Source organism: Somniosus microcephalus, chromosome 16 (genome assembly GCF_052327205.1).
Source record: "Somniosus microcephalus isolate GS21.2 chromosome 16, FLI_Smic_1.0, whole genome shotgun sequence".
NCBI lineage: Eukaryota > Metazoa > Chordata > Chondrichthyes > Squaliformes > Somniosidae > Somniosus > Somniosus microcephalus.
The window spans coordinates 108,928,265-108,942,506 of record NC_141002.1 but is presented as its reverse complement, the minus strand read 5'-3'; the positions used below and the strand labels follow the sequence as shown (position 1 = coordinate 108,942,506).

The 14,242-nt window shown below is 50.0% G+C and overlaps 1 protein-coding gene across 2 annotated transcripts in view; it reads left to right on the top strand.

Moving 5' to 3' along the window:
• tspan11 (tetraspanin 11) overlaps window positions 1-13,214 on the top strand; it is a 134,315-nt gene extending 121,101 nt beyond the window's left edge. Inside the window, exon 7 of one of the 2 annotated variants that reach the window (XM_086009717.1) lies at window positions 11,084-13,214. In XM_086009717.1, coding sequence (XP_085865843.1) covers window positions 11,084-11,143 — 60 coding nt within the window. In that variant the 3' untranslated portion in view covers window positions 11,144-13,214. Of the gene's footprint in view, window positions 1-1,284; window positions 1,691-11,083 lie in introns of those variants that run through there. The other variant, XM_086009716.1, reaches the window with a different exon arrangement.
• Window positions 13,215-14,242: the final 1,028 nt, after the last annotated feature.

Sequence of the window (14,242 nt, the reverse complement as noted above, 5' to 3'; positions counted from 1 at the left end):
GGTGAGTGTGTCTGTCACTATGGGACAGTGAGTGTGTCTGTCACTATCGGACGGTGAGTGTGTCTGTCACTATGTGACGGTGAGTGTGTCTGTCACTATGGGACGGTGAGTGTGTCTGTCACTATGGGACGGTGAGTGTGTCTGTCACTATGGGACGGTGAGTGTGTCTGTCACTATGTGACGGTGAGTGTGTCTGTCACTATGGGACGGTGAGTGTGTCTGTCACTATGGGACGGTGAGTGTGTCTGTCACTATCGGATGGTGAGTGTGTCTGTCACTATGGGACGGTGAGTGTGTCTGTCACTATCGGATGGTGAGTGTGTCTGTCACTATGGGACGGTGAGTGTGTCTGTCACTATGGGACGGCGAGTGTGTTTGTCACTATGGGACGGTGCATGTGTCTGTCACTATCGGACGGTGAGTGTGTCTGTCACTATCAGACATGAGTGTGTCTGTCACTATGGGACGGTGAGTGTGTCTGTCACTATGGGACGGTGAGTGTGTCTGTCACTATGGGACGGTGAGTGTGTCTGTCACTATGGGACGGTGAATTTTGTTGAAGGGAGCACTGCACAAATTTAATTACATTTTTTTCCTTCCTTTCTGTCACACAGATCTATAATTGGGGTGGGCGAGAGGCGATTCCACGCTACCCCGGCAGCTGGTCCCATTGGACGCCCCTCTGATTGGGTGCTGAATGGGCTAATGTGTAGGAAACTGAGACTGGGAATGCCCCCTGGCCTTATTGCCTTTGCGATGGGTTTGTGCTCAATGCTCTACCCCAGGGAAGCCCTGGAAATCCGGAGGCAAAGTGAAGGGACAGAGACCTGGTCAAATGGGTATTTGAAATATTTGTACCGCAGGCTTTATTACACACTCCACCTGTGAGGAGCTGTCTCTGCAATTCATCAGTGTATTTCTGCAGTCTGCAAAATGTAACCAGAAGCGAACTTTCAGTGGGCTGAATTCAGTGTCAGCGCAGATAACGCTCGGATTTCTACACATCGTATTAGATTGCCCCAGAACTCCCTGCAACAGTCAAACTCCCATTGCACATCAAGCAGTACTGCTTTTACAATCAGCCAAGATTTGGCACTGGTTTTCAGTCCATGGTATTACTTGTGGGTTTAGATGAGCTGATACACTTCAGGCATACTTCATGTACAAGTTTCCTTGCGGGGTTATTTAATGTGTTGAGTGCTGGGTGTGTTGTTTGACTGTAAGCTATAAATACAGAAGTTGCTAAGTGGCTAATTTCTAAAGCTGCCGTTCTTTGTCTGGCAGTTGATCGGGGCAGTAATGACTGCCTGTTTTATCTGTATGCTCGTCAGAGAAGAGGAGGACGATGAGTATTCTCAGACCTGATTGGTCAGTCAGTTGCCTGTGGTTGTTTTCACACTATTAACCCAAGCTGCTCTCCGTTCTATAGTCACGGCTTTTCTAACCCTCAGCTTCCTTTGCTTGCAATCATTCTGTTAAGTTGCCATTATTTGATTTTTGGCACCCGCATTGTGGTTTATCCTTTCCCTTGTTATCGGCAGACCGTGGTACGAACTGACAATTGTATAAATTAGACAAGTGGTAAATTGTAACTCATGGTCTTTCAGCCAGTTTCATCTATTTTGTTTTCCCATTGAGCTCATGAATTTGGAGGGAGGTGGAGTGGCTGCAGTTAGGCGTGGGGGGCAGGAGAGGGGGGGAGACGTGTGGGGGGGGGGGTAGGAGACCGTGGGGGGAAGGGGGAGGGGAGGGGGAAACGGGGAGATGAGACGAGGGGGAGGGGGAAACAAGCGAGGCGGGGGAGACAAGATGGGGAGACAAGATGGAGACGGAGACGTGTGGGGGGAGGGGACGAGACGAGGGGGAGGAGGAGATAGGAGAGAAATTAGGTTCTCCATAGTGATTTTTTTTAAAGTTACATTTCTGCTAAGACTGTTAATTATTTCTAGGAAAAGGGAGAGTAATTTAAGCAAAGTGCCTCCCCTAGACTTCAGTTCCCTTTTAAATTGACAACCACTTGCAGCTTTAGAGAAGATAAAAACTAGTTTGATTTGAGAATGAAGGCTTCCTTGACTTGGAAAAGGGATACTGGCGAACAATGAAAACTCAATGAGATAATCTGGGTGGTTTGCCTTTGTGAACAGCATGTGTTTATTGTAACGTGTGGACACCACTGATTGCTGCAGGTTGTGTTGATGCATGGCCTGTTTGTGACTCATTCGCCCGAGTCTGGCTTTTGGAAGGCATGGCCTTGTGGTGCCCGTGGACAATGCAAGTTGTTCAGTGATGTCCAAAATACAGGCAACCATCACCAAACCACCTCATCCCACAACCTACCAAATATTTCTTCTCATCTGTCTTAACAGAAAAGTCACGTAAATATTCTCTGTTTAATTGTGCTTTTCCATGACATGCATCGTGACTCTCAGATGGGTTTATAAAGAGGATCCTGTGTAATAAGGTGAGTTACTCGAACCCTCCCCACAGTAACCAATCCCGGGCTCCTCACCCTCCCCACAGTGACCAATCCCGAGCTCCTCACCCTCCCCACAGTAACCAATCCCAGCTCCTCACCCTCCCCACAGTAACCAATCCCGGGCTCCTCACCCTCCCCACAGTAACCAATCCCGGGCTCCTCACCATCCCCACGGTAACCAATCCCGGGCTCCTCACCCTCCCCACAGTGACCAATCCCGTTCTCCTCACCCTCCCCACAGTAACCAATCCCGGGCTCCTCACCCTCCCCACAGTGACCAATCCCGGGCTCCTCCCCTCCCCACAGTAACCAATCCCGGCTCCTCACCCTCCCCACAGTAACCAATCCCAACTCCTCACCCTCCCCACAGTAACCAATCCCGGGCTCCTCACTCTCCCCACAGTAACTAATCCCAGCTACTCACCCTCCCCACAGTGACCAATCCCGGCTCCTCACCCTCCCCACAGTAACCAATCCCTGACTCCTCACCCGCCTCACAGTGACCAATCCCGGGCTCCTCACCCTCCCCACAGTAACCAATCCCGGGCTCCTCACCCGCCCCACAGTGACCAATCCCGGGCTCCTCACCCTCCCCACAGTGACCAATCCCAGCTCCTCACCCTCCCCACAGTAACCAATCCCGGGCTCCTCACCCTCCCCACAGTAACCAATCCCGGGCTCCTCACCCTCCCCACGGTAACCAATCCCGGGCTCCTCACCCTCCCCACAGTGACCAATCCCGGGCTCCTCACCCTCCCCACAGTAACCAATCCCGGGCTCCTCACCCTCCCCACAGTGACCAATCCCGGGCTCCTCCCCTCCCCACAGTAACCAATCCCGGCTCCTCACCCTCCCCACAGTAACCAATCCCAACTCCTCACCCTCCCCACAGTAACCAATCCCAGGCTCCTCACCCTCCCCACAGTAACCAATCCCAGCTCCTCACCCTCCCCACAGTGACCAATCCCGGCTCCTCACCCTCCCCACAGTAACCAATCCCGGGCTCCTCACCCGCCTCACAGTGACCAATCCCGGGCTCCTCACCCTCCCCACAGTAACCAATCCCGGGCTCCTCACCCGCCCCACAGTGACCAATCCCAGGCTCCTCACCCTCCCCACAGTGACCAATCCCAGCTCCTCACCCTCCCCACAGTGACCAATCCCGGGCTCCTCACCCTCCCCACAGTGACCAATCCCGGGCTCCTCACCCTCCCCACAGTAACCAATCCCGGGCTCCTCACCCGCCCCACAGTGACCAATCCCGGGCTCCTCACCCTCCCCACAGTGACCAATCCCAGCTCCTCACCCTCCCCACAGCGACCAATCCCGGCTCCTCACCCTCCCCACAGTAACCAATCCCGGGCTCCTCACCCTCCCCACAGTGACCAATCCCGGGCTCCTCACCCTCCCCACAGTAAACAATCCCGGCTCCTCACCCTCCCCACAGTGACCAATCCCAGCTCCTCACCCTCCCCACAGTGACCAATCCCGGCTCCTCACCCTCCCCACAGTAACCAATCCCAGCTCCTCACCCTCCCCACAGTGACCAATCCCGGCTCCTCACCCTCCCCACAGTAACCAATCCCGGGCTCCTCACCCTCCCCACAGTGACCAATCCCGGGCTCCTCACCCTCCCCACAGTAACCAATCCCGGGCTCCTCACCCTCCCCACAGTGACCAATCCCGGCTCCTCACCCTCCCCACAATGACCAATCCCGGGCTCCTCACCCTACCCTCAGTGACCAATCCCAGCTCCTTACCCTCCCCACAGTGACCAATCCCAGCTCCTCACCCTCCCCACAGTGACCAATCCCAGCTCCTCACCCTCCCCACAGTGACCAATCCCGGCTCCTCACCCTCCACACTGTAACCAATCCCAGCTCCTCACCCCACAGTGACCAATCCCGGGCTCCTCACCCTCCCCACAGTGACCAATCCCGGCTCCTCACCCTCCCCACAGTGACCAATCCCAGCTCCTCACCCCACAGTGACCAATCCCGGGCTCCTCACCCTCCCCACAGTGACCAATCCCAGCTCCTTACCCTCCCCACAGTGACCAATCCCAGCTCCTCACCCTCCCCACAGTGACCAATCCCAGCTCCTCACCCTCCCCACAGTGACCAATCCCGGCTCCTCACCCTCCCCACAGTAACCAATCCCAGCTCCTCACCCCACAGTGACCAATCCCGGTTCCTCACCCTCCCCACAGTGACCAATCCCAGCTCCTCACCCTCCCCACAGTGACCAATCCCGGCTCCTCACTCTCCCCACAGTAACCAATCCTGGCTCCTCACCCTCCCCACAGTGACCAATCCCAGCTCCTCACCCTCCCCACAGTGACCAATCCCGGGCTCCTCACCCTCCCCACAGTAACCAATCCCTGTCTCCTCACCCTCCCCACAGTGACCAATCCCAGCTCCTCACCCTCCCCACAGTGACCAATCCTGGCTCCTCACCCTCCCCACAGTGACCAATCCCGGCTCCTCACCCTCCCCACAATGACCAATCCCGGGCTCCTCACCCTCCCCACAGTGACCAATCCCAGCTCCTTACCCTCCCCACAGTGACCAATCCCAGCTCCTCACCCTCCCCACAGTGACCAATCCCAGCTCCTCACCCTCCCCACAGTGACCAATCCCGGTTCCTCACCCTCCCCACAGTAACCAATCCCAGCTCCTCACCCTCCCCACATTGACCAATCCCAGCTCCTCACCCTCCCCACAGTGACCAATCCCGGCTCCTCACCCGCCCCACAGTGACCAATCCCAGCTCCTCACCCTCCCCACAGGAACCAATCCTGGCTCCTCACCCTCCCCACAGTGACCAATCCCAGCTCCTCACCCTCCCCACAGTGACCAATCCCGGCTCCTCACCCTCCCCACAGTAACCAATCCCACCTCCTCACCCTCCCCACAGTAACCAATCCCAGCTCCTCACCCTCCCCACAGTGACCAATCCTGGCTCCTCACCCTCCCCACAGTGACCAATCCCGGCTCCTCACCCTCCCCACAGTGACCAATCCCGGCTCCTCACCCTCCCCACAATGACCAATCCCGGGCTCCTCACCCTCCCCACAGTGACCAATCCCAGCTCCTTACCCTCCCCACAGTGACCAATCCCAGCTGCTCACCCTCCCCACAGTGACCAATCCCAGCTCCTCACCCTCCCCACAGTGACCAATCCCGGCTCCTCACCCTCCCCACAGTAACCAATCCCAGCTCCTCACCCCACAGTGACCAATCCCAGTTCCTCACCCTCCCCACAGTAACCAATCCCAGCTCCTCACCCTCCCCACAGTGACCAATCCCAGCTCCTCACCCTCCCCACAGTGACCAATCCCGGCTCCTCACCCTCCCCACAGTGACCAATTCCAGCTCCTCACCCTCCCCACAGTGACCAATCCCGGCTCCTCACCCTCCCCACAGTGACCAATCCTGGCTCCTCACCCTCCCCACAGTGACCGATCCCAGCTCCTCACCCTCCCCACAGTGACCAATCCCGGGCTCCTCACCCTCCCCACAGTAACCACTCCCGGGCTCCTCACCCTCCCCACAGTGACCAATCCCAGCTCCTCACCCTCCCCACAGTGACCAATCCGGGCTCCTCACCCTCCCCACAGTGACCAATCCCGGCTCCTCACCCTCCCCACAATGACCAATCCCGGGCTCCTCACCCTCCCCACAGTGACCAATCCCAGCTCCTTACCCTCCCCACAGTGACCAATCCCAGCTCCTCACCCTCCCCACAGTGACCAATCCCAGCTCCTCACCCTCCCCACAGTGACCAATCCCGGCTCCTCACCCTCCCCACAGTAACCAATCCCAGCTCCTCACCCTCCCCACAGTGACCAATCCCGGTTCCTCACCCTCCCCACAGTAACCAATCCCAGCTCCTCACCCTCCCCACAGTGACCAATCCCAGCTCCTCACCCTCCCCACAGTGACCAATCCCGGCTCCTCACCCTCCCCACAGTGACCAATCCAGGCTCCTCACCCTCCCCACAGTGGCCAATCCCGGCTCCTCACCCTCCCCACAGGAACCAATCCTGGCTCCTCACCCTCCCCACAGTGACCAATCCCAGCTCCTCACCCTCCCCACAGTGACCAATCCCGGCTCCTCACCCTCCCCACAGTGACCAATCCCGGCTCCTCACCCTCCCCACAGTGGCCAATCCCGGCTCCTCACCCTCCCCACAGGAACCAATCCTGGCTCCTCACCCTCCCCACAGTGACCAATCCCAGCTCCTCACCCTCCCCACAGTGACCAATCCCGGCTCCTCACCCTCCCCACAGTAACCAATCCCGGCTCCTCACCCTCCCCACAGTAACCAATCCCAGCTCCTCACCCTCCCCACAGTGACCAATCCCGGCTTCTCACCCTCCCCACAGTGACCAATCCCGGCTCCTCACCCTCCCCACAGTAACCAATCCCAGCTCCTCACCCTCCCCACAGTAACCAATCCCAGCTCCTCACCCTCCCCACAGTGACCAATCCCGGCTCCTCACCCTCCCCACAGTAACCAACCTCAGCTCCTCACCCTCCCCACAGTGACCAATCCCGGCTGCTCACCCTCCCCACAGTGACTAATCCCGGCTCCTCACCCTCCCCACAGTGACCAATCCCAGCTCCTCACCCTGCCCACAGTGACCAATCCCCACTCCTCACCCTCCCCACAGTAACCAATCCCAGCTCCTCACCCTCCCCACAGTGACCAATCCCGGCTCCTCACCCTCCCCACAGTGACCAATCCTGGCTCCTCACCCTCCCCACAGTGACCAATCCCGGCTCCTCACCCTCCCCACAGTGACCAATCCCGGCTCCTCACCCTCCCCACAGTAACCAATCCCCACTCCTCACCCTCCCCACAGTGACCAATCCCAGGTGTGATGGGCCGAATGGCCTCCCTCGGTGCTGTATCATTCTATGATTCTAATTACCTTAAAGTCGGTCTCAGTTTATTTGTCCTTTTCTGCACTTCCTCCAGTGCCTGGATATCCCTGCTGCAGTACGGAGACCAGAATTGTACCCAGTACTCCAGGTGTGGCCATATCAGTGCCCAGAATGGTACCCAGTACTTCAGGTGTGGCCATATCAGTGCCCAGAATGGTACCCAGTACTCCAGGTGTGGCCATATCAGTGCCCAGAATGGTACCCAGTACAATATTAATATGAAAGAGAGCAGGGCCAGAACATCATTTTTCCATAAGAGTCTCAACTCTAAGTTTACAAAGCTCCCGTAGGTTAGGTGCACTCATGAGCACTTTGTAAACTCAGCTTCACAACCGTCTGCCGTTCTACTCGCTCATTTCCCCCTCCCCCTCGACTCGTCGTCCCGTTTCCCCCTCCCCTCCCCCGTCCCCCAGGGCCAGCTCTGAACCTGTGTCATGGGTTCATGGAGGGGAATCTCACTGTCCTTGTCAATATTGGTATCCGTGGCTCTCGCCCTTGAGTCAGAAGGTTGTGGGTTCAAGCACCACTCTAGGGACTTGAGCACAAAATCTAGGCTGACACTCCACTGCAGTGCTGAAGGAGTGCTGCACGGTTGGAGATGCCATCTTTTCGGTGAGACGTTAAACTGTCTTCCCTCTCAGGTGGACGTAAACCATGCCAGGGCACTCTGACGATGAGCGGGGGGAGTTCCCCCCGGTGTCCTGGCCAATATCTGTCCCTCAACCAACATCAGTAAAAACATTTGATCTGGTCGTTACCTCAGTGGGATCTTGCTGTGCGCAAATTGGCTGCCACATTTCCTACATTACAACAGTGACTACGCTTCAAAAGTACTTCATTGGCTGTGAAGCGCTTTGGGATGTGCTGTGGTGGTGAAAGGCGCTATAGAAATGCAAGTCTTTCTTTACTGCTTTCGTGAGTGAGATTCGGACCTGCCTTCGTCACATTGATCACCCAGAGCCTTCTCTTCCACACACACTGGCAGTTTTAGAAACATAGAAACATAGAAGATAGGAGCAGGAGTCGGCCATTCGGCCCTTCGAGCCTACTCCGCCATTCAATGAGATCATGGCTGATCATCCAAATTCAGTACCCTGTCCCTGCCTTCTCCCCATATCCCTTGATCCCTTTAGCCTTAAGAAATATATCCAACTCTTTCTTGAATATATTTAATGAACTGGCCTCCACCGCCCTTTGTGGCAGAGAATTCCACAGGTTTACCACTCTCTGGGTGAAGAAATTCCTCCTCATTTCAGTCCTAAATGGCTTACCCCTTATCCTTAGACTATGACCCCTGGTTCTGGACTCCCTGACCATCGGGAACATCCTTCCAGCATCTAGTCTGTCCAGGCCTGACAGAATTTTATAGGTTTCGATGAGATCCCCTCTCAATCCTCTAAACTCCAGTGAGTATAAGCCCAGTCGACACAATCTCTCCTCATACGTCATTCCTGCCATCCCAGGTATCAGCCTGGTGAATCTTCACTGCACTCCTTCCATGGCAAGAACGTCCTTCCTCAGGTAAGGCGACCAGAACTGCACACAGTACTCAAGGTGCGGTCTCACCAAGGCCCTGTACAACTGTAGCAAGACATCCTTGTTCCTGTACTCAAACCCTCTTGCTACGAAGGCCAACATACCATTTGCCTTCTTAACCGCCTACTGCACCTGCATGCTTACCTTCAGCGACTGGTGCACAAGAACACCCAGGTCTCTTTGCACTTCCCCTTCTCCCAATCTATTGCCATTCAAATAATAATCTGCCTTCCTGTTTTTGCCACCAAAGTGGATAACCTCACATTTATCCACATTATAGTGCATTTGCCATGTTTCTGCCCAATCACCCAATCTGTCCAAATCGTACTGGAGTTTCACGACATCTTCCTCACAGCTTACCCTCCCACCCAGCTTTGTGTCGTCTGCAAATTTGGAGATATTACATCCAATTCCCTCGTCCAGATCATTAATATATATTGTGAACAGCTGGGGTCCTAGGACCGATCCTTGCGGTACCCCACTAGTCACTGCCTGCCACTCGGAAAATGACCCGTTTATTTCAACTCTTTGCTTTCTGTCCGCCAACCAGTTCTCTATCCAAGTCAATACCTTGCCCCCAATCCCATATGCCTTAATTTTGCACGCTAATCTCTTATGTGGGACCTTATCGAAAGCCTTCTGAAAGTCCAAATACACCACATCCACTGGTTCTTCCTTATCTATTTTACCAGTTACATCCTCAAAAAATTCCAGTAGATTAGTCAAGCATGATTTACCTTTTGTAAATCCATGTTGACTTTGTCCGATCCTGTCACTGCTTTCCAAGTGCTCTGCTATTACATCTTTTATAATAGATTCTAGCATTTTCCCCACTACCGATGTCAGGCTTACCGGTCTATAATTCCCCGCTTTTTCTCTACCACCTTTTTTGAATAGTGGGGTAACATTAGCTACCCTCCAATCCATGGGTACTGTTCCAGAGTCTATTGAGTTCTGGAAGATGACCAGCAATGCATCTACTATTTCTAGGGCCACTTCCTTAAGTACCCTGGGATGTAGATTATCAGGCCCTGGGGATTTATCGGCCTTCAGTCCCATCAATTTTCCTAACACCATTTCCCTACAAATACTGATTTCTTTCAGTTCCACCCTTTCATCAGACCCTATGTTCCCCGGCATCTCTGGGAGGTTATTTGTGTCCTCCTTTGTGAAGACAGAACCAAAGTATGAATTTAGTTGGTCTGCCATTTCTTTGTTTCCCATTATAAATTCCCCTGATTCTGACTGCAAGGGACCTACGCTTGACTTCACCAATCTTTTTCTCTTCACATATCTATAAAAGCTTTTACAGTCAGTTTTTATGTTCCCTGAAAGCTTACTCTCATATTCTATTTTCCCTTTCTTAATTAATCCCTTTGTCCTCCTTTGTTGAATCCTAAACTGCTCCCAATCCTCAGGATTATTGCTTTTTCTGGCCAATTTATATGTCGTCTCCTTGGATCTTATGCTATCCCTAATTTCCCTTGTTAGCCACGGTTGAGTCACCTTTTTTGTTTTATTTTTATGCCAAACTGGGATGAACAAGTTCTGTAGCTCATCCATTCGGTCTTTGAATGTTTGCCATTGCCTATCCACCGTCAACCCTTTGAGTGCCATTCCCCAGTCAATCCTACCCAACTCGCTCCTCAGACCATCGTAGTTTCCTTTATTTAAATTGAGGACCCTAGTCTCTGAGTCAACTACTTCATTCTCCATCTTAATGAAGAATTCGATCATATTATGATCGCTCCGACCCATCAATTGAGAGTTGCTGTGGAAAACAGCACAGAAACAGGCCATTCGGCCCCACTGGTCCGTGCCGGTGTTTCTGATCCACACGAGCTTCTTCCCACCCCTCTTCATCTCCCCCTATCAGCAGATCCTTCGATTCCTTTCTCCCTCATGTGGTTCTCTAGTTTCCCCTTAAATGTATCTATACTATTCACCTCAACCGCTCCACATTGCTGGGTTCGATCCTCCCCTCCCTGTTGCAATGTATAATCAGCACAATGTTTGGCGCCTTTAAGAGTTGACTTGCCAGAATAGAGAATTTGCACTTTGCAAGTCACATGTTGCACTGAAATTTAAGATTTCTGCAGTGTTTCTATTTTTATTTTTCAGATCTGTGGAATGATATTTACTTGTTGTTTATACAGAAGAATAACACTGGATCCATACTGAGGGCCGATGCCCTTCACTTCTACAGAATATTCCCTGTCGCGGAGATGCCTTTAGACCAAGTTAAAACTATTAAAGTATTTTATCTGTGCACGAGAATGAAAGGAAGGTATAATTTTATAAATCATTTAAAAATCAACCTGCTTTGCACCACCCCTTTGACCCTGTGTGCCGCTGTGCCTGACTACACTTTAGCTTTAATGAACATATTACAAGACGGTATAGAAGTGGTTTGTAGCCCAAGTTAAAATTAAATCTGAATGCGAGTATGATCCGGTCTCTCAAAGGATCTGTTAGGATGTAACATGTCCATGTTGCTGATTTAGATACTGTTGTGAATGAGGACAGATATATAGAGTTATTTCACAAGTCTGAATTGCTACTATTGTAAACTCTGAATTGGTGAAGGCAAGTCCCTGACTCTGGTTTGAACAATTTATTTATTTTCCTGCACTAACTACATCAGTCATGGTGTGAATTTTCTCACTTGCTAATTGTTTGCATTTGGAGGCGCTAAGTGTCAGTTACTCAGTTAGACCAGAAGGTGGAGGCAGTGACCTCTTGCAGAATCCAGGTGTGTGGTTACAGGAGCTGATTTCTGATCATTAATTATAGAACTGTCTGATGTATTTATCGCTCAATATGTGGCATCCTCTGATCTAATTGAATATGCAGCGATATCACGTTTTTCAAGAGATGTCTATTACTTAGAACATGTGTTAAACACTAACAAGATATGTTTGTTAGAAATAAAAATAAAGTCCACTGAACTGTATAATAAATTAATTTAAACAGGAATCGTGTTTTCATCACTAAGTGCCATTTAAAATGTGTTAATTCTTTAGTTTGTTAACTATGAATAAATTATTCCTATAATCTCAATTAACTGATCTTTTAGAAAATATAATCTTACAAATGTAAGCTTCATTGTGAAAATGTATAAATAGCTGTTTTACCAAAATAAAACTCATTTATATTTGTGCCTTGCCGCTCATCAGCAGAATGAAATTAGTTGTAACCACAGTGTCTGATATTAATTCCTTTATTGAACTGTGGATTGGGCTTTAATTCCAGCCTGATTTACAGCTAACATTGTGTTGATCATTTATTATAGCGAGAGCTATGATCCAGGATATAATCGCACGGTTTATGTTGTGGAACAGTCTCTGAATGTGTGATAGAAACAGTTTGAGTGTAAGTCAGAGTTCATTGTGAAAACCATGTGAACTTCATAATTATTCATCAAGGTCAGAATCAGTAACATTTTCGAAAATACCAAAAGTGCTTCCAGCTCTTAACCAAAGCCGATGTTATAAGGAGTGATTCCAGTGCCACTGATTTGCAGTTATTGGCCTGGATTTTGCGATGGTAATGACGACAAATTGTCAGCGTTCACTGTCATTACCCCTCTAAAACTGACCGTAACTTCAGGATTTAGCGCGTGCACAGATAAATGCAGAAATCCTGAAGTTGCGGTCAGTCATTCCCTTCACCGCCACAGGCGGAACTCCCCATAGCCGGCAATCAGTGAAATCACTTGAACTGCTGAAAAATTAAGCTTTTCTGCTCTAATATCGCCGTTAAACACCCCATTAAAAGTTAAGCCTTGTTGGAATAGGTGTAACTGGGGTTTTAATGGCATATTGATGGCTGAACAACTGTTCTGGCCCTGAAAAACTGATTTTACATTTGTGGAATGTCAAATTCCTCCATTATGATAGAAAATTACTAGATTTTTAAAATAATAAAATATTTAAATTTTTTTTAAAGTTTATGCTATTTCAGTATCTGCCTTAACCCCGTGTGTATGTCCCAATCTTTATTCCGCTCTCTGTAAAATCTTTAAAAAGTGAATTGAATCAGTGCTTTTTATTTCCTGGTTTGCTGTCTGTGAGAATTCTTCAGTGTGATTGGCTGCTTAGACAGCTTGATGACATCACTGCTGCTGTGCGCTGGAGATACCCTTTTGACAGCGCTACAATCAATTTAACATCGAGAAACCTAAAGCTTTCGCCACAGAGATCGCGAGATCTTGGATATAAAACTCTCTATTCCTGGATATATAACTCTCTATTCCTGGATATATAACTCTCCATTCCTGGATATATAACTCTCCATTCCTGGATATATAACTCTCCATTCCTGGATATATAACTCTCCATTCCTGGATATATAACTCTCTATTCCTGGATATATAACTCTCCATTCCTGGATATATAACTCTCCATTCCTGGATATATAACTCTCCATTCCTGGATATATAACTCTCCATTCCTGGATATATAACTCTCCATTCCTGGATATATAACTCTCCATTCCTGGATATATAACTCTCCATTCCTGGATATATAACTCTCCATTCCTGGATATATAACTCTCCATTCCTGGATATACAACTCTCCATTCCTGGATATATAACTCTCCATTCCTGGATATATAACTCTCCATTCCTGGATATATAACTCTCCATTCCTGGATATATAACTCTCCATTCCTGGATATATAACTCTCTATTCCTGGATATATAACTCTCTATTCCTGGATATATAACTCTCTATTCCTGGATATATAACTCTCCATTCCTGGATATATAACTCTCCATTCCTGGATATATAACTCTCCATTCCTGGATATATAACTCTCCATTCCTGGATATATAACTCTCTATTCCTGGATATATAACTCTCTATTCCTGGATATATAACTCTCTATTCCTGGATATATAACTCTCTATTCCTGGATATATAACTCTCTATTCCTGGATATATAACTCTCCATTCCTGGATATATAACTCTCCATTCCTGGATATATAACTCTCCATTCCTGGATATATAACTCTCCATTCCTGGATATATAACTCTCCCTTCCTGGATATATAACTCTCTATTCCTGGATATATAACTCTCTATTCCTGGATATATAACTCTCTATTCCTGGATATATAACTCTCTATTCCTGGATATATAACTCTCTATTCCTGGATATATAACTCTCTATTCCTGGATATATAACTCTCCATTCCTGGATATATAACTCTCCATTCCTGGATATATAACTCTCCATTCCTGGATATATAACTCTCCATTCCTGGATATATAACT